Source organism: Dromaius novaehollandiae, chromosome 1 (assembly GCF_036370855.1).
Source record: "Dromaius novaehollandiae isolate bDroNov1 chromosome 1, bDroNov1.hap1, whole genome shotgun sequence".
In the NCBI taxonomy this organism is placed as follows: Eukaryota; Metazoa; Chordata; class Aves; order Casuariiformes; family Dromaiidae; genus Dromaius; species Dromaius novaehollandiae.
The window spans coordinates 97,267,667-97,284,615 of NC_088098.1; the positions used below are offsets into that span (position 1 = coordinate 97,267,667).

At 40.2% G+C, this 16,949-nt stretch overlaps 1 protein-coding gene across 2 annotated transcripts in view; it reads left to right on the forward strand.

Moving 5' to 3' along the window:
• Window positions 1–16,949, forward strand: part of ALCAM (activated leukocyte cell adhesion molecule) — a 127,493-nt gene that overhangs the window by 73,781 nt on the left and 36,763 nt on the right. For both annotated transcript variants that reach the window (XM_064521611.1, XM_064521616.1), the window contains exon 2: window positions 14,953–15,053. In XM_064521611.1, the coding sequence (XP_064377681.1) occupies window positions 14,953–15,053 (101 nt within the window). The remainder of the gene's footprint in view (window positions 1–14,952; window positions 15,054–16,949) is intronic.

Below are 16,949 nucleotides of genomic sequence, written 5' to 3' on the forward strand. Positions count from 1 at the left end.
ACTGTGCTCCGAGAGCCCCCTCGGACGTGAGAGCCCTCCGAGGGCCACAGCGCACCAGCACATATTTACAGCTAGCGCAGAGCTGCTTTTAACTTATACCAAAACTTGAATCAGTCCCTGCCTGGGCCTTGTGTGAATGCTGGTTTTCTGCAGAAAGCATGAAATGACTTGCCTGTCTTTTATGAAAGAAATAAGTTACCTCTCGTTTACTTTACCGTACTGCAGTACAAGGATATGCACACATGCTCAGCCCTGGAGTAGCTGCTGTTCTTCAGTGTAGCATTGGAGTAGCTTGTTTGCTTGGCCAAGGTACGTGCTGTGTAGCAAACACCTTGTCTTCAATGTTAGTTACAAAACAGTAACTTTCCAAATACACAGCTAGTGTCTAAAAATGAATAGGTAGTATGTACACATAAAAGCTTCTGCAAGGTATCAGTATGACATCTTGGGAGAAGAACTGACATAGACAGCAGCAGTGCCTAGATAAGGAAATTAGTAATTTTGCCCCAAGTATGTAGGTCAAAACAACATGTCTAACTGTCCTTAGAAGTGCAGTTGGGTGTTAATGCAGTTTACAGGAGCATAACGCACTATATAGAAGCTGTCCTGCTAATTAACATACACAGTTACCTCCTCTACAAGGAGGAGTTTCTGACTGGTCTTTAGGGAAAGTGGCCAACTTTGTAGTGACAAAGATGTGTATTTACAGAGAATTTCAATGAAAGCATAAATATGGCCACTCTGCCCTGAAAGCCATGAATCTAACTAAGGCTGGTAACTCCAGAGGAATTGCTGTTTGCTCAACCATCAAAGTGGAAATCGAAAATAAGAAGCCTGTAAGTCTGTGCAGCTGCTATCATTTCTGATACTACTCTTCAGGACAATGCCGATACTAGTGGCATGCAGTGAACACATTCCCTAAAGCCATCATAGTATATTATTGGGGTAGACAAAATTCCCGTTCCTACAGATGTTACTGGTGGCTGAGGCACGTACCACATGCTTGGAGTTGGGGAACTCATAAATGGGGTTTACACTCTGGAAATAACAGTGACACAGGGGGCTTCCAGTACTCCACTGAAGTTTGATCTGGACAGGGTCCCTGAGCAGTCTGCTGATAGTGCCTCTTTATTAGTCTATAAACGGGGTCCTGGGGTTTCAAGAGGCACTACAATACGTATAATAATAGGGAAAGGATCCTATTCAGCGTAACTGCTTTTTCTTAATAATACCGATGTTTTGTGTCCCTATCCTCATGTTGTGGGACTACTCGTTCTTGAAGATAAACATGTGCACAGACGTTTGGAAGGCTGAACTTATGTATTACCTCTGTTCACACACGCTTCCAGTAACTCTTTGGTTCTCTTTTGGCTACTAAAGATAGACACATTTCTTCCAAATATGTCTGTCTTACAATGTATACTGCTTCTTTTATACTTTATACCAATACAGTGTTGACAGAAAGCGATGCCTACAGTTTAAAATTCTAGAATGTAAATAGGAAATTGATTAAAAAAAAAAAAAAGGAATACTCTCTGTTCTCTAACCCTTGCTGTTTTTCTGTAGTGGGCAGCTGAGACTTGCAGCAGTTTGCTCAATAACTAGATGGCAAATGTATGTTCTAATGTCATATTATATTGGAAAATCATTTGAAGCAGTCGGCTCATCCACCAGATTTGGACTGCAATTGAGCGGTCCTCTCCAGCATTGTATTTTATGTATGCATTATTTTTAAGCAACAGGGATTTTTTTGTAAAAGCAGTAAAGGATTCATGTACAGAAGAAGAGTAATAGCAGACCAGATGCTAGCTTATCTCTGCACATAGCATGTAAATACATACAAGATGAGGTTGAAACAGACCCCGATATTTGGCAGTGTTCCATACAATCACACATATCAGTAATATCCACAAATAGAATTGATAGGCATTGAAATCACACCAACCTTACATGTTTCTGTGTAAGTGCACCTATGTTTCGCCATTGAATGGGAGTTTGTGTAACGTTAACTATTTCATTTGCTATATAGTTTGCTGTTAGTCTTCAGCATACTAGTTAAGAAAGTCAGGCAAAGGCAGAACTTTCGGAAATAAAGGTGATGTTGATTTCTCCCGTCAGTGAAAGAGCACATCTGTTCCAGTTCATCTTCATACAGCAGGAGACAGTTGCCAATACCAGAGCTGGCTACAGGCATCTGCGAAATTTAAAAGCCAGGTCTGTGAGGAGCCCATTAAATCTAAAGAGGGCCTCAAAGGAGCTGTCAGTCACTTGTTTTTAGCATAAATCATAAGGATTCATTGCATTATACTTTCAATGAGCTTCCCCCCCCACCCCATACCTATGTTATTGTGCTGTCAGTGAAATGATAGGGCTTGTCTCCAGGGAACAAAGCCCTGTTGATGATTCCAGTGAGGCTATATGAATGTCTTCTACATCTCTTTGTCATCTCCCTTATCAGTAGAGAATGCAGTTGGAAAACAGACCTAGCAGCCAAAAGCCTATCATCAGCTGTAGGGGGTTTCCACTGAACCAGAGCCACCTGACAGCATGGAAAAGCGGAACTTTCCATTTACCAATCTACTTCCTTAATACAGAAGGGCTAGACTTTTTCTGTTTAAAGCGCATACAGCTTATTCAACCCTCTTGGAATTATGGATAGATAAATCTGACCTTTACCCGTGCCTTATAAAGTTGTGAGTGAAGTGATCATGTACCTTATGTTTTTCACTTTAAATAAATGCAGCTCCTTTACAGAAAATAATGTGTTGGTATACACTGCAGTCACGTGTTATGTTTGTTCTGTTGATTGAATCTAGTTTTCTTTGGGAATAAGCACTGCTAAAAGCAGCAAGCAGGAGGTCTGGCAAATACAAATGGCGGACAGAAGTTTGGCAGGACACTACTTGTTAGTTAGCTGTAGATCCCTCCACTTTGATAAAGGGTAGGTAGCCAGGTGATACATGATATTAGATAAATGATTTCAGGTGACCGTCTCTACAGAGAATCAGTGGAAGTTGCAGTGTGTATTTCTGCAAGTTGTCAGTCAAACTTTTATTGAGCAAATTTTTTTTTTTTGAATCTATTCTAGAGTACAGGATTAATACAAGAATACGATCAAAGCTGTTGCAAATGTTTTAGAGTTCTACTTAAGAAAGACAGTCAAAAGTGATGTCTTCTCTGCACGGATTCTCCTCTGCTTGCTGAAAGCCCTGTTTGCTATAGGGGAGAAGGCTGACACCGGGTAGAGAGTCAACAGCCAGGATTTAGAGGTCTGAACCTGAGCATAGTTTTGCCTGAGCAGGCAAATGCCCAGCTGAATGTGCAGATAATGGGCAGGGCGAGGTTTGCAGGTTTGGAACATATTGAATAGTAGGGATTTGTCCTTTTTTTGTATATTAGTATTACTTAACATAGCAAATCATGATTCGAAATAGCGGAACAAGTATGGTAAAAGAAATATGTATGTATTACTGAAAACTGTCAGGCATTAATTTTCAACATGGAAGGATCCTAGCCAGGCAGAAGGGAAGTGCCTCCTCCTAGAAGGAGGACTGTAGACAGAATGAGGAAAATTCAGAAGAGGAAAGTGATTAGAGCAGCTCCTGTTATTGAGATTTCTTTGTATAAAAGGACTGCAGTGGCATTGATTTACCAAATTAGCTTTTCTAATTTTTTGCATTACGTTGTTTCTCGTAAGTCATAATTATTTCCATTGCACTTACTTGCTTATACCTGGATTAATCTGTGATTTTTTTTTCCCCAAATACTTGGCAAAATGATCCTTCAGCTTGCCTTCTATTATGTTGATTTCCTCTTGAGTCCTTCATACTAAACGGAATATAAGAAATAAATGTTTTTGGGCATGCACTTTTTATTAAAGAAAAAGAATTGTTACTAAAATGCACTGATGAGTGTTAGATGTGTTACACACACTACTTTCACTAAGTGGAGGTAGAAGAGGCCCAGAAAGCGAGTGAGGGAAAACAACTAGCTTTAATGCTGCTGTTGGCTCTACGAACATGGATACAGAGTCCTTCCACGTATTTGATTGGGAGCGTGTGGATTCAGGGTCAGGCTTTTCTGTGATGCTTCCGTGTTTGTGTGGGTTCTTGTATCTGGCTGATCCTGGAGGAAAAAAATGATTCTTATTAACCGCTTTCCAAAACTAAGGGCTTGCTTGAGTTATTTTTCTTTTGTGTGTTGTGATGCAAAAGTTGGAGCATAGATCAGTAAGTCATGTGTTGCTTAAGATAGTGCATAATTCCTAAAACAACTGTATGTGGAAGATCCATCTGCTGTTTGTCCTCTTATGGGTCCTCACAGAACAAAATCTATAGGAATGTTCTTAGAAGGGATACTTGTATATAGGCAAGCTAGTATTACTTTAGTAATGTACATGAACCATAACGTGTAGGAAATAAAACTCTTTTTTCCTGTGTTTTCCATAGTTGGAAAAGAGTGCTCTTGGTCAGGGACTCTCATGCTCTGTGTGGTTTTTGTTAAATGGTTTATCATGGCAAAGTCTTGCATGGTACTGTAATTACACCTTCCAGAAATAGTGGTCACCACATCCCACTTTGTCAACCGCTTTCTTGCAGTCTTGCATTTACTCCCACTGGTTTAATCCTTCACAGCTGATGAAAAGAGGATTCTTAATTTAATGGTTGAGTGCAACCAAATCTCAGCCATTTGGTAGGAAGGGAGATGAAGTGTCTCACCCTAAGAGAAACAGTCTGCTCATTTCCAGGTGGCACCTGGAAGGAGCAAGCAAGTTTGGGCCCCTTTTGCCATCTGCACCCCCGTCCCTGCTTCAGTGTGACCACAATTGCAGCCACATTTCTGAAGCTCCTTGTTGTAGTGAAGCAATGCAAACAAGGAGAAGGATACAAGTGGCAAAAGTCCAATCTCCTCCTTTTTCAAGACATCATCTCCTTTGGAGAACTGCCAACTTCACATTGACTTAAAATCCTGGATGACAGAGTAATATACTCTTACAGTACTAAAACAAAATCTCTCATAATTCTGATATGAAAAACATATGCTGTTTAGCCTTTTATTCAGCATTTATGCATAAATTATGTTTTTTTCTGTTCTATTGCCGTGTGAGTGTATTGATCCATGCTGTCAATACCACATTATGAAAAAGCGAGAAGGCCAGCTCTTTATTTATTATGCTATCCCTTGACATTTCTCTATAATAAAAAAAAAATGGATTCATTGCATAAAATAATGAGGGTTTTAGATAGTATTTTTGAGCTACAGGTTTTATTTGACTTAATAGAAACTTTTAAGTCCCTTTAAACTATTGGTTGCTCAGCAGGATTGCTGACTAGCATAACAGAGAAGAGGAAAAATAATTGGAATAGCTTCAGCAAATGGAAGAGTGTTTTGGAAGGGAAGCTGAGAAGCATATAATAGAAGTATGTTGCAGAAGCAGCCAGAAGCTAAACTCAGAATGCCTTGACAAGTTTCAGCATGCTAGAAAAATTTTTGTTGATCCCATTTTGCCTAATTAGGTACACTTAAAAGTTGAAACTCATTGCAGTATTGACTCAAGAACTGTTTTCCCGCACTTTGCTGCTCATCTCTTGGCAGACAGCTTGTCTCATCAAACTTTGGTAAGCTAAAACTCACTGCCTCGGCAGATGTGCTGAAACTTTTGTAAAAATCGCACCATATGTTAGTAGCTATTTTCATTATTTTCAATTTTCAAGTATATTTAGAAAAAACTAATCATAGTTACTTTAGTCAAGGCTACATCTTGAACAGAAAGATGTGTTGGTCATCCTATCTCTGACTTTGAATTATGAGAATTATCCTAAAAATGTTTTGGAAAATTTTTCTTCAAGTTATTAACACTAGTCTTTCCACTGAGGCATCAGCTGTGGGAAAGATAACTTTTTTCCACCGTATGCTGCTGGTAGGAAATGCAACTGGGGTTTTTTTGATGCTGACCACAACTTTCCAATATTGTCTTTTGACATGGTTCCACCCAGATCTTGTGGAAACGTTGTTTCTGCTAGCCTTCTATTAATTCAAGACTTTATAGGTAGATAGGTTGTTCCATAAGTCATATTTGTAAGTATTTGCTTGGAGTTACACTACATTTTGGCTACTTACAATGGTGCCAATATACATGTAACTTTTTAAAGCCTGTGAGATTTACTTAAAGAGCTTGGAAATTTAAACCCTCAAGTCAGTCTGTGGAACAAATCTGATTGTTCTCAGGGTAGTACGAAACCCAGGAAAATAGAGATATACAATTCTAAGCCTAAAGCTAGAGTTTCTGTAAAATAATATAAATGGGTGGTCATTAAAACCACAAGTAATTTTTTCGTGTGTGTGGAGAGAAGTTTAGGACCTTTCCTTCTGAAAGAAAAATTCTTCTGTAACATAGTCCATGTGGTGCCTTTCATGGGTTTTCCTTCTCATTCTTTTGTGGTTTTTAGAGCCTTCCTTATTCAGTAGGGACTGGATTAAAAGGCAGAGGTGCTCTCACCAGTCCCAAGCAAAACAGGGATCTTTGCTTGTCCAATTTCAGAGCAATTTCCTTTGTCGTCTTGGAGCTGAGCACTGGCAAAATGGCTGAGGAAGAGAGAAAGATAGATCTATCTGTTGGCACAAGTAATTAATTTTGCATCTGTTAGTCTAGAGCTAACTGCTGAGCTTTAAGCTTATTTTGTCTCAAGCTTTGCAGAAGTTAATTGTAACAGCTTTTTTTTAGGTAGTTTGAAAGGTTGGCTGACTTTGAAAGTAGTATCTATTATACTTTAAATGTATTATTATTGTCACTTAATGATGGACATTTGAATTTTAAGAGAATTACTGTGTACAAATTTCTTTTGCACACCTATCAAAAATTGAAGAAATGTTTTGATGATTGCAGTATGATCATTGTGATGATTATTGCTTTATACATAACATTTAGAGTTCCTAAACTGACAAAGTTTATTAGTCATAATTATTTAGAAACTACATAGGAGTTTTGGTGCATTCAGACTGAAGCAGCTTTTCTTTTGCAAGTTCTCCCGTTTGTTCCTCTAACAGCGATGATGCTATGAAATGTTGAGAGGAATGCTCCGTGTCAACCTTGCTCAGGTAGACCTTGCAGGAGCAACAGCCAGTGCAAACACACTGTAGCTTCTACCACAAAACCCCCTGCTCTTGGGAGTTTATAAGTTTCTAAGACCTCTGCCTTGATTGAAATTCCCATCAAAATTTTCAAAAGTTTATGCTAAAGTGGTTCCATTTCAAAGTGCCAGCAAAGGCCTCATGAAGGGGGTGTGCAGATGTGAAAGTTGGCGGGGAGGAAGGGGAGGTAGCCACCTAAGTACGGAAATAACCAGCTGTTTTGAAATCTTAGCACAGAAGTAGCCCACAGTGAAATAAGCTGCAGTTGAGTAGCATGGTTTATAATCAAATAAACACGCATAACCCAGAGTTTGATTTGGTCATGCTGTAGGACGTCGAAAATTGTAGTGAACGTGCTCAGTGGGATTTTGCCTGGCAATCCTGTCTAATCTCATGGAGGTCCCGGTCTTGAACACACGCTTGGGACTGTGTAGAAGGCCAAGCTATGTGTATGGGTAGTAATAGCTGAAGATGACTGGGCTTCCTGTGCAGTGCACGACCGTCTGAGCCGTGGAGCAAAGTCCCAAGCAGACACATGCGCTGGCCTCTTGGTGGAGGGGGCAGAGGAGTCTTCACTGACAGGGCGATGCAGCCCACGCTGACTTGATCAGATGTGACAGGTTATCTGTGCTAGTTTCTAATTGTGCCCGCTTTCTTTGTAGTGATAAAAGAGAACACTGGAATGCTTTATATAGAATTTGAAAGGAGCAGGAGAATCTTAGTTACTAGGGCTCATCGGAGGCAGAATTTCCAAAGATGTATGGGACCAGGTCATTTGGGGATGTGAAACAGGAAAAATGGCATTTTCGTGAACTTGGTAACATTTTGAAGGTTCAGAGATTTGGAGAGTGAATTTTTTTTATATGTTCGCATTTTCTGGCTTAAAATAAAAACGATCCCTTCTCCCCTTGTCTCCTCCCCCCAAACTATATACAGCTATTTTTCCAGTGTAACATGTGTGATGAACTCTGTGGTTCCAGGTGTAGCATGAGCCTGATTTCATTGCTGTGAAAGCACTGATTTCTTCAGTATTTTCTTTTCTACTCCATCAAAAGTGTTTCCGTTAGTAATTTTTTCTCATGTATAAGGAAAAACCCTGAATGTTTTATATTTAGCATACTACTTGGGTAATGAAACCTGAATTGTGTCGACAGTGCTCTCCAGCTCTGGTATTTTTAGTATCTTTTTAGCATTAAATACTCTGCTTGTTTCTGGGTGTATACTACCTGATGGCTTAATAATTTTACTGGGCACCAGGCTGCATTTCCCTAATCTGCCTGAGTACTTGCCAAAATTAGTATTAAGCACAGAAGTGCTCCTATTCAGGTTTGACTACTTGTATCTTTAGAGTTAATTAGGATTTTTTTTTGGACCAGCTTATCAAAAGGGAATTCAGCATTTTCCAGAGTCAAGTCCATGTTTTGAGTTGGGTCTTGCCAAAGAATGAATGTGCATTCCCGTTCAGTTATTTTACATCTTCAGAGAGCTCGTGTTAGCAGTGACGATTCCAAAGGGTAATTGCTGTCCATTGCTTCAGTGCTTAGAAGATGATAAAGGATTTTTTCCCTTGGCGTTAAATTGTCTGCACTCTTATATTATTCAGGATTTAAAAACCATTGAGGAAATGCTGTAGTAAAGCATAAGAAATTCTATTCAGCAAGTTCTGTTATGTTATTTTACAAGTTTCTGTTACATTAAATGCTGCTGGATATGTTTACTGCATTTATTTTCTCTCTTGGATATTATTGGTGATTCTCTTAAAACTAAGAGCCCTTCTGAAATCTTAATCACCAGCATGTACATTTGTTTCCCTATTTAAAGAGGTAGAGATACAAAACAATATCATGTTTATATAACCTATATCAGATAACATATCTATGAATGCATACTCATGCGTTTTCAGTCATGTGTGTTAGATGGAGGTAATCAGTTTTGGGTTTTCTTGATTTTCTTGATTTGATGTGTTTACCTGCTTCCCTGTTTTGATGCCTAAAATTTAAAACAAGGAATGCTCGTACCCACTGCTTCAAAAGAAGGGTTGCCCTGTGTGTGAGTTCAGATAACGTGGGGCTTTCTAGTGCTTGCTTTAACCAGTCTTTTGAAATTCTGAAGCGTATCTCGTGTTTTCTGTGATGTGCCAGACTATGGTGTTACCCAGGCATACTCTCTCTGGTTGCCTTTGGTTAGTGCACGTGAAACTGAGCAAAAGCCAAATGCTGCAAACGTCCACAGGAGCGTCTGTGCGGACAGTTTGTTTTAAAGCACGTTATGTCCGCTCAGGACTTCCCATTTTTTTCAGCTGACTTTCAGTCAGGCCATGGTAGGGAAACATGAGAACTGTGACATATTCCCTGTATTCGCTCTCCTCTGCTCCCATAATCAGTCTTGTAAAAGTCTCGAAAGACTAGTAAATGTCTTGCAGAAAAAGTGACTTTCTGACAAGCAAGGAAAAGGGAAGGAGAAAAAGTAATTTAAAGTTGAGTCCTATCTGAAGAGTCCAACTCTTTTAACTTTTGCTCTAAATAGTGCTTGCAATTAAATGGGAAATACTTTTCAGCATTAAAAGCATCATGAAGCATTTTGTCACCAACAGCCGGGACAGCAAGTACCCACTCTCAGGCCCTGTCTCATTCATTCACAGTTGGACAATTTTTTGCTAATACCTTTTGCATCACACCAGTGCCCAGCTGTCAATCATATGCTGCCTTGTCCTTAAAAATAAAATAAAATAAAATACTGTTAATAAGAGGTGATTTCCTGATCTTAAGAAGCTGCAGCTCTTTTCCTTGAGAAATATTGATGTTTCCCAGACTGGAAGCTAAGTGGATGCTTCAGAGACCCTGCGTGCACAGCTATGCCCAGAATGCCCCTAGGCTCAGCAATGGAACAGAGAGGGGAGGGCAGAAAGAAAAAAACTCCTGTTGCTACTTCCAGAGGTGATACTGAGCAACTTAATAAAATATTTATTTCACTAGGCAAAGCCTTTTAGCCTACCACAACATATGCATATGGACAAGGTAATCTGGGCTAGGTGGGAGGGCCAAAATCTCAAGGAAGGATTTGAAGGGCCGAACTTACTGGCAATTTCTGAAGTAGGCACTAAGTAAACAGCAGCTCTTTGGGTTGGACGCTGCCCTTCTGGAAGCCGTTAATTGACCCCCTCTGCCTGTGAGCTGACAGAGCTGTTAATGATAGCCACAAAGAGCGGTAACAACTGCAGCATCCTGCTGCTCTTCATTAATGAGACCTCTCTCTTTAGGTCCAGAAAACGTAATAAAAAGTATCATTGCTGAACCTGCCCAGAACAGAAGCATCAGCAGTTAAGAACTGGGTACAGAAGAAAGAGGACATCTTTGCACATAAAAAATGCCAGTTAAAAGACGAGCTGTGAGCAAACATGAATGTATTGCCCACCCAACGTGAGTGGCCTCGGGTGTTGAGGGAGGCTCGGTTGCCCACTTCCCATTACTGTAGTAAATGGAGCTGAGCTGAGCTGTGCTGTGAGGCAGTCGAGCCTGCAGGTAAAGGTGAGTTTCAGACAGCAATGCTGCTAGTCACAGTTTTCCAACGTAGCTTCATAGTCTCCAGTGAATCTTGCATCTAAAAGGTTTTTAAACAGCCTTTGTTGTGTTTTAGATTCATCTTAAAAATGTTACTCTTAAGCGTTTTAAAAAGGCTTTTAAAAAGGCATTTGCTGTAAGAAAAGCATTTGGTATTTTGAATGGAAGACAGGTAGAAAACATGACTACTTTTCACATGCTTCCTAAAGCTTCTGTTATTTCCTTGGATAAATATCAAAGTTTCCTGATGTTCAGATACTCGCATTCTATCTGTTCCCATTAAATGACCCTGTTGATTTGAAAATAATAATAATTATTCTTCTAAATTATGACCTGCATCATATACTCATGGTAATGTTCTAGAATAAAATGCTAACAGTGCCTCCTTTGCCTGTAAGGCTCTGATCAACAAAACAGCTTTTTTGTTTTGTCACCCAAATATGTGGGTACTAGCTGGCTGGCTCTTCCCTTGGGGAACATATGCTGAGAGGGGGACGAAGAAGGATGCCAGTTAGCACTGCCAGGGTGATGTGCAAAGTACTGTAATCAGTAGTGTCAGCAGCAAATGCCGTCTCAATTTAGCAGCGTACTGCTGGGATCTTTCTCTGAGTTATAATACCTCCTGATGCTGCTGCTTTGTTTCCTTGTCCAAACCAGTGCGGAAAAGCTTAATCTAGCTGAAAGCAGAATTTCTTCACCACTGGATCAAAGAGGGAGAAATGAGGTAAGAGGCACCTCGGTTTGCTCCAGCCTGTGTGTAACAGAGTGGAAGGAAACTGAGCTGGCTTATCTCCGTGTAGAGCTGCAGCTCCCAGGTAGTTCCGTGCAGCTTCTCCCAACATACATGGGAACAGATCCTGCCCCTCTGTATTAGTGTTGTTATTAGCAACACTGACCCAGTTTTAGTAGGCAGCACCAGAAAATCATGCGGAGGAGCTCTTTGAGACTTTACTCTGCTATAGAAAGGTACATCAGAAACGCAGCACCGTGGGGATGGTGTCCAGTGGCTTCTTGCAGTGTTACTCACTACAATTGCTTTTGCTCCCTCCTGCAGTTAATGGGATATGATGGCCTTGACATGATCCTGTGTTATGTTAGTGCGTGGAGCAATTCGTTGTGTATTTGTAGATTCCTCTTTCTTTTTCTTTCTCTCAGAGTGAGAAGGAAACTTAAGGGCCCTCAGAAAATGATGGTTGATGGTAAGCGTTGTCATGTAATTAAGCAGTCATTTTCTTCTGTTTCCCTCTCCAGACATGCATTTTACAAATATATCTAACAACAACAAAAAGAGGAACTTCCAAATTTGTTTAGGGCTTTTTTTGTCATTTTTAATACATAGCTTTGCAAAATCATTTTGCAGAGATTACTGCAGTTCCTGCTGTGAAAGTTTTCAGTGATTCAGCTACGTTGCACTCCTTAAAAGTCCTCGATTTGTTGCTGCAGAATAGAGAGGCGAAAATTTTACAGCAGGGCGTCTTGTATTCTTGTAAGAACTTGTTTCTCTGTGTATATGTAATAAACACCTCAGTAATAAGAATCCCTTTCTGATTCTATGTGTTACAAGTTTCTAGAAGACTGTATAATTTTAGTTCAGGCAGAATTTATGGCAAGACATGGTTTTGTTGTTTTTGTCTGTTTTAAGGAATACATTTTAGGTTAAAGGGTTTTTCTTAAATCAGAGGCCAATCTTTCCATTCATCAGGCTATTCATTGATTACCTGCTCTGAATGCTATAAACCTAAATCCTCTCTCCAAACAGTTTCATTCATGTTCCTGAGGCTGTTTGTCAAGTATTTGCTAGTGTATATGTGTTACCGTAGCAATTTGCAGGGGTTAAACGATTGTCTAGGCGAGAGCAATAAAAAACAACAGTACAAATCCTGCAGGGTTATTTTGTTTTCTTCTAATGACAGACAATATATCCTAGCAGAAGAAGCAGATTCCTGTTTTTCCATGTGATGTGAAATACCATTATCTAATTTTAAATTACCAGTGATACTTGATTGTAGTTTGAACTAGTACTAAGCAGCATACCTCTTGAATATATATACTTCCTGAATTTATATTAGCAAGTCCGTCTTGTAGTTTTGCACTCGTGGGAGAAAGGAACCAAAAAGAACTGTTTGCTAACTCTAACAGAAATAAAAATTGGGATTCAGATTTTAAAACTAAAATTACTTTGTCCCCCTCCTATAGATCAGAATGAGGATGATTGCAAGAGAGGGCCAAGGGGAAAATTTGTTCCTTTTTTTCATTTTACTTCCACTAAGAGTTTGATTTCATGGAACATTGGTCCTGTTCCAGTAAATATTACAGTTAGCTGATTTTCCCAAAATTTTTGGTAACATTTTTAAAGTTTGCATTTATTCAGCACCATCTAGTGGACCAACTGCTATTTTAATTTTGAAAACAGCTGGTCTTTGCAAACTATATAGCAGATTAGAGAACGCAGTCTTTATAACGTATCTAACATATTTAAAGTGTATTTGTGACTAATTATATAACAGCATCAAAAGACTAGCAGTTGTTTGGTTGAAAAGGAGTCCCATGAAGAAAACTCAAGATGTGTGCCAGCGTTGTTGCCTATTGTGTAGTCTCCCAAGCTTCATCGTGCTTGTCTGCTTCTCTGCCTTACCGTGAAGTGTCTTCTAGGTGGTAGGCTTTTCAGAGGAAGGGTTTTGAAACACTATTTCTTTGTGCAGTGCCTCACAAAATAAAGAGCAGCCTAACTGTCGCTGTGATACAAATGCTCAGCGACGCCTACAATAGAGGTGAGCTCTGTGATCCTCACTTGAGCGAAATGTTCAGGCATCCATCCAATTTAAGTTGTAGGCAAGGAATTTGAAGTTTGGCTCTTAGAAAATATCTGTTTTTCTTCAAAGAAAAAAGTCCCTTGGAGAAGCCTCCCTGTACAGTACACACGTACAGAAAGCGGGAGGATTGCTGGGTGGTGCCAGGGGCCGCCTGAGGACTTGCGGGAAGACCTCAGCTCGGTGGGTCTGCTCTGCGGGGCACGGAGGAACAGACTTGCTGTGCACATCCTCCAGCACGAGCAAGCAGGGCTGCATCTCCTGAAAAACGAAGGCCGCTAGAAGGCCCAAGTGTTTCTACAGCGCTGGCGACATCGCCAGCAGCCTACTGCTGCCTCTTAAATGAGGTTTCGTTGGCAGCAAGCCCTTGATTAGGCAGCTCCAGTTGGAACTGGAGGGAGAGCAAGGGGGGCCTGCATCTCTGGGCGTCAGACCCTGGCAGAAGCTGCAGGCGGGCGGGAGTGGGCAGCCAGCGTGCTCGCTCGCTGAGCACGGGAGGGAAGATCTCCCTGGAGTTTGCTCTCTCTACCCTGCCTTCTCTGCCTGGCAGCGCTCCAGCCTAAGGAGCGGTTAGCTTGGCTGCGGGGAGGGGTAATGCTAAAAATAGGGACAGCGCAAAGTTGCATTGCAAAGTTGCGAATGCACCAAATAGTAACGTCTTGCACTTTAAACTTACTTGGGTTTTAACATTTCATCACTTAAAGGTTTGTTGGTTTTGTTCAATTCACGTGTTTTGGACAATGAAATAAGTGGGTCAGTTTTCCTCTGAAAATCTTACGCGTTATCACAATAATAATGTGTTTAGATTTTCAAATGATTCATGGAAGCATTTCAGTTTGTTTTTCCAAAACCTAAATGTAAGGTTTAGTTTGTCTTCCAGATTTAAGAGAACCTAGTACTTTAATAACATCTCTTTTTTTCTTTCTTTCTTTCTTTCCTTCCTGAGTTTTTAAAGTAGTGGTGGTGCAACAGACCAAAAAAAAAAAAAAAAAGAAGAAACGCTTTTCTGCTGTCCTCATCATGGTATTGTGCTGTAGCATAACCTCTCCAGAAAGAAGCGGCCATCAATTTTGCAGATAGGGAAAATAAATGTTTGGGGTTTTCCTCTTCCAGACTTAAGAGTAGTTTGGAACAATAGCTGTGGAGACTGGTTGTTGTGTGTGCATTCATCTGGTTGAGTGGGTGAAATTCTGTTTTCAAATCCACTTAGCTCCTACTGAGGAAATGTGGATTCAAAAGGGTCATAATATCTGAGTAAATGTATTTAGTGTCAGGAATCCTGTTTTGTTAGAGATTTAGGGATAAATCCTATATGCTGGAAAATAACCATTTGCAATGGGACATGGCTTTTTTTCCCCCTTTTTAATAGCTTTAAAATAAATACTAGCTAGCATGTTGGAATTCAAGAAAACACTTAAATTGTTTCCTTTCTTTCTCTGTTTCTCCTCCAGCTCTGGGATTGTATACAGTAAATGCAGTATATGGAGATACTATTATTATGCCTTGTCGTCTAGAAGTACCAGATGGTCTGATGTTTGGAAAATGGAAATATGTAAGTATAGCTTCCCTTACCCTTAATTCATTAGCACTAGTATAAGAAGATACATATTTTAGTGTGTGTAAGACTACAAGATTCCAACCTATAGAATTTCTGCCAAGTGAAGATACTTATTTCTGTGTGTGCAAGACTACAAGATTACAATCTGTATAATTTCTGCCAAGTATAGATTAGCAGTATGAGGAATTAATCTCATTGTTCAAGAGAAATAATTATTCAGGACTTCTCTGCCAACCAGTATTAGAAATTTGGCATGTTGCCCAGTGGTGTCTCACTAGTTTGACAGAACCCTCCCTGTACATTTGAATACTTTTGAAGCAGGCTGCCTGAAGCAGGAAGTGCTTCATCCCTGGGAAATCCCTGTCCCCGTGTTTGGGTGATCTGACAGTCACTCAATCCTGTTTCACGCTTCAGTGTATTTTACGCACAGTGAAGAGCGCAAAGCCAACCTTAATAGAATCATTGGTGGTTTCGCTCTGCCGTTGCTGGCATGCAGAGAACAGAGGCACACCGCAAACATGCCAGGGCTCTGATGGTTATCTCAATTAGCTTGTAGTAGAGACACCGCAGAATGCACTTTTCCTACATTGAGGGCCCAAAGGAGAGTAAGCAGATCAGTCCCTAAAACACTGGAAGCATACATGGAAAAAAACCCACTAGGACAGCAAAACCCTTGAGCTTCTCAGACTGACACTATGAAAAGTGTTTTTCCCATTTCTCTAAAGTTAATTTAAATCTCCTCTTAGGCTCAAACCAGAATGTTACCAGCAATAAGAGGTAACTTGAGGAGTGGCAGGGCCATTTGCTCAGGAGTGACTGCACAGCCTGAATTTCTACTCTGACAGTGGACTTGTGCTTTAAGATTTTGTAGTTCTCACTCTTTTTCTGAATGCCATCCCCTGGCCCATTTTAAAGCAGAAAGATCTACCCCTGCAGTTGTTGCACAGTCCCCACTGGTTCTTTCCCTTGTACCTGGAGGTTTGCAGTCTTTACAGACCTCTCACACTCAAGAGTTCCTGTTCCACAAATGTGTTTTGGGCTGCTAAATCAGAACTCTGTGGAAAATATTTCCAAAAAAGGGAGGGCAAAAATGTTTCATGTACGCATTCAGAAGATTCAGGGCCTACATTTTACAATGTGTGTTTTGGTCTACTGGCTTTTCTTAGAGAGACAAAAGTTGATCTCTGCGAAGATGCAAGGCTATTCTGAGAAAAAGAAATCCATTTTCTCTTTCCAGTGCATTTGGATTGTTCATCTCAGACAAGTACTAGTCAGTAAATGGAGACATTATGACTTAGTGTGCACATTTCACATATAACTTCAATGGTGATATAAAGGGTCACAAAGCCTTGTGTGCAAAAAAGTCTGCAGAGTTATACTTGCAGGAAGATTTTTGATGTAGTCCATTCAATCAAGTGAAACTTGTACCCATTCTCTCCAGGCAGCTCCCAGTGTGGCAACACTTGTTATTGGGGTGGGTTGCTTTTTTTTCTTTCTTTCTTTTTTTCTTTTTTTTTTTTTTTTTTGATAAGGTTATTATTTCAGTGAAAGAAAGAAGAATTTCAGTTTCTACTCTGCCGTCTTGAGAGTAGCTCTTCTGGTGCCCGGTACAAACTTCGAAGCACTGAGAGAAGTATATTGATTCTGGTGCAGCTGGAGCAGACTGTTAGCTTCAGTTAGTACTTGTGAATGCTCATGCACCAAGTAGTCTTAGAGTTAAGAGCTCATTTGCACTCAATAGCCAACTTCTGGTTTATCAACACAGTCCTGTTTTTCCTGACTGATGGACATCTAAAATAACCCAAATATGTATTTAAAAGTGGGAAAGGGAGAAAGATTGTTAAGGAATTTAAACTTCACGTTAGCTGTTGTCTCCTGCTCCCTGCCACC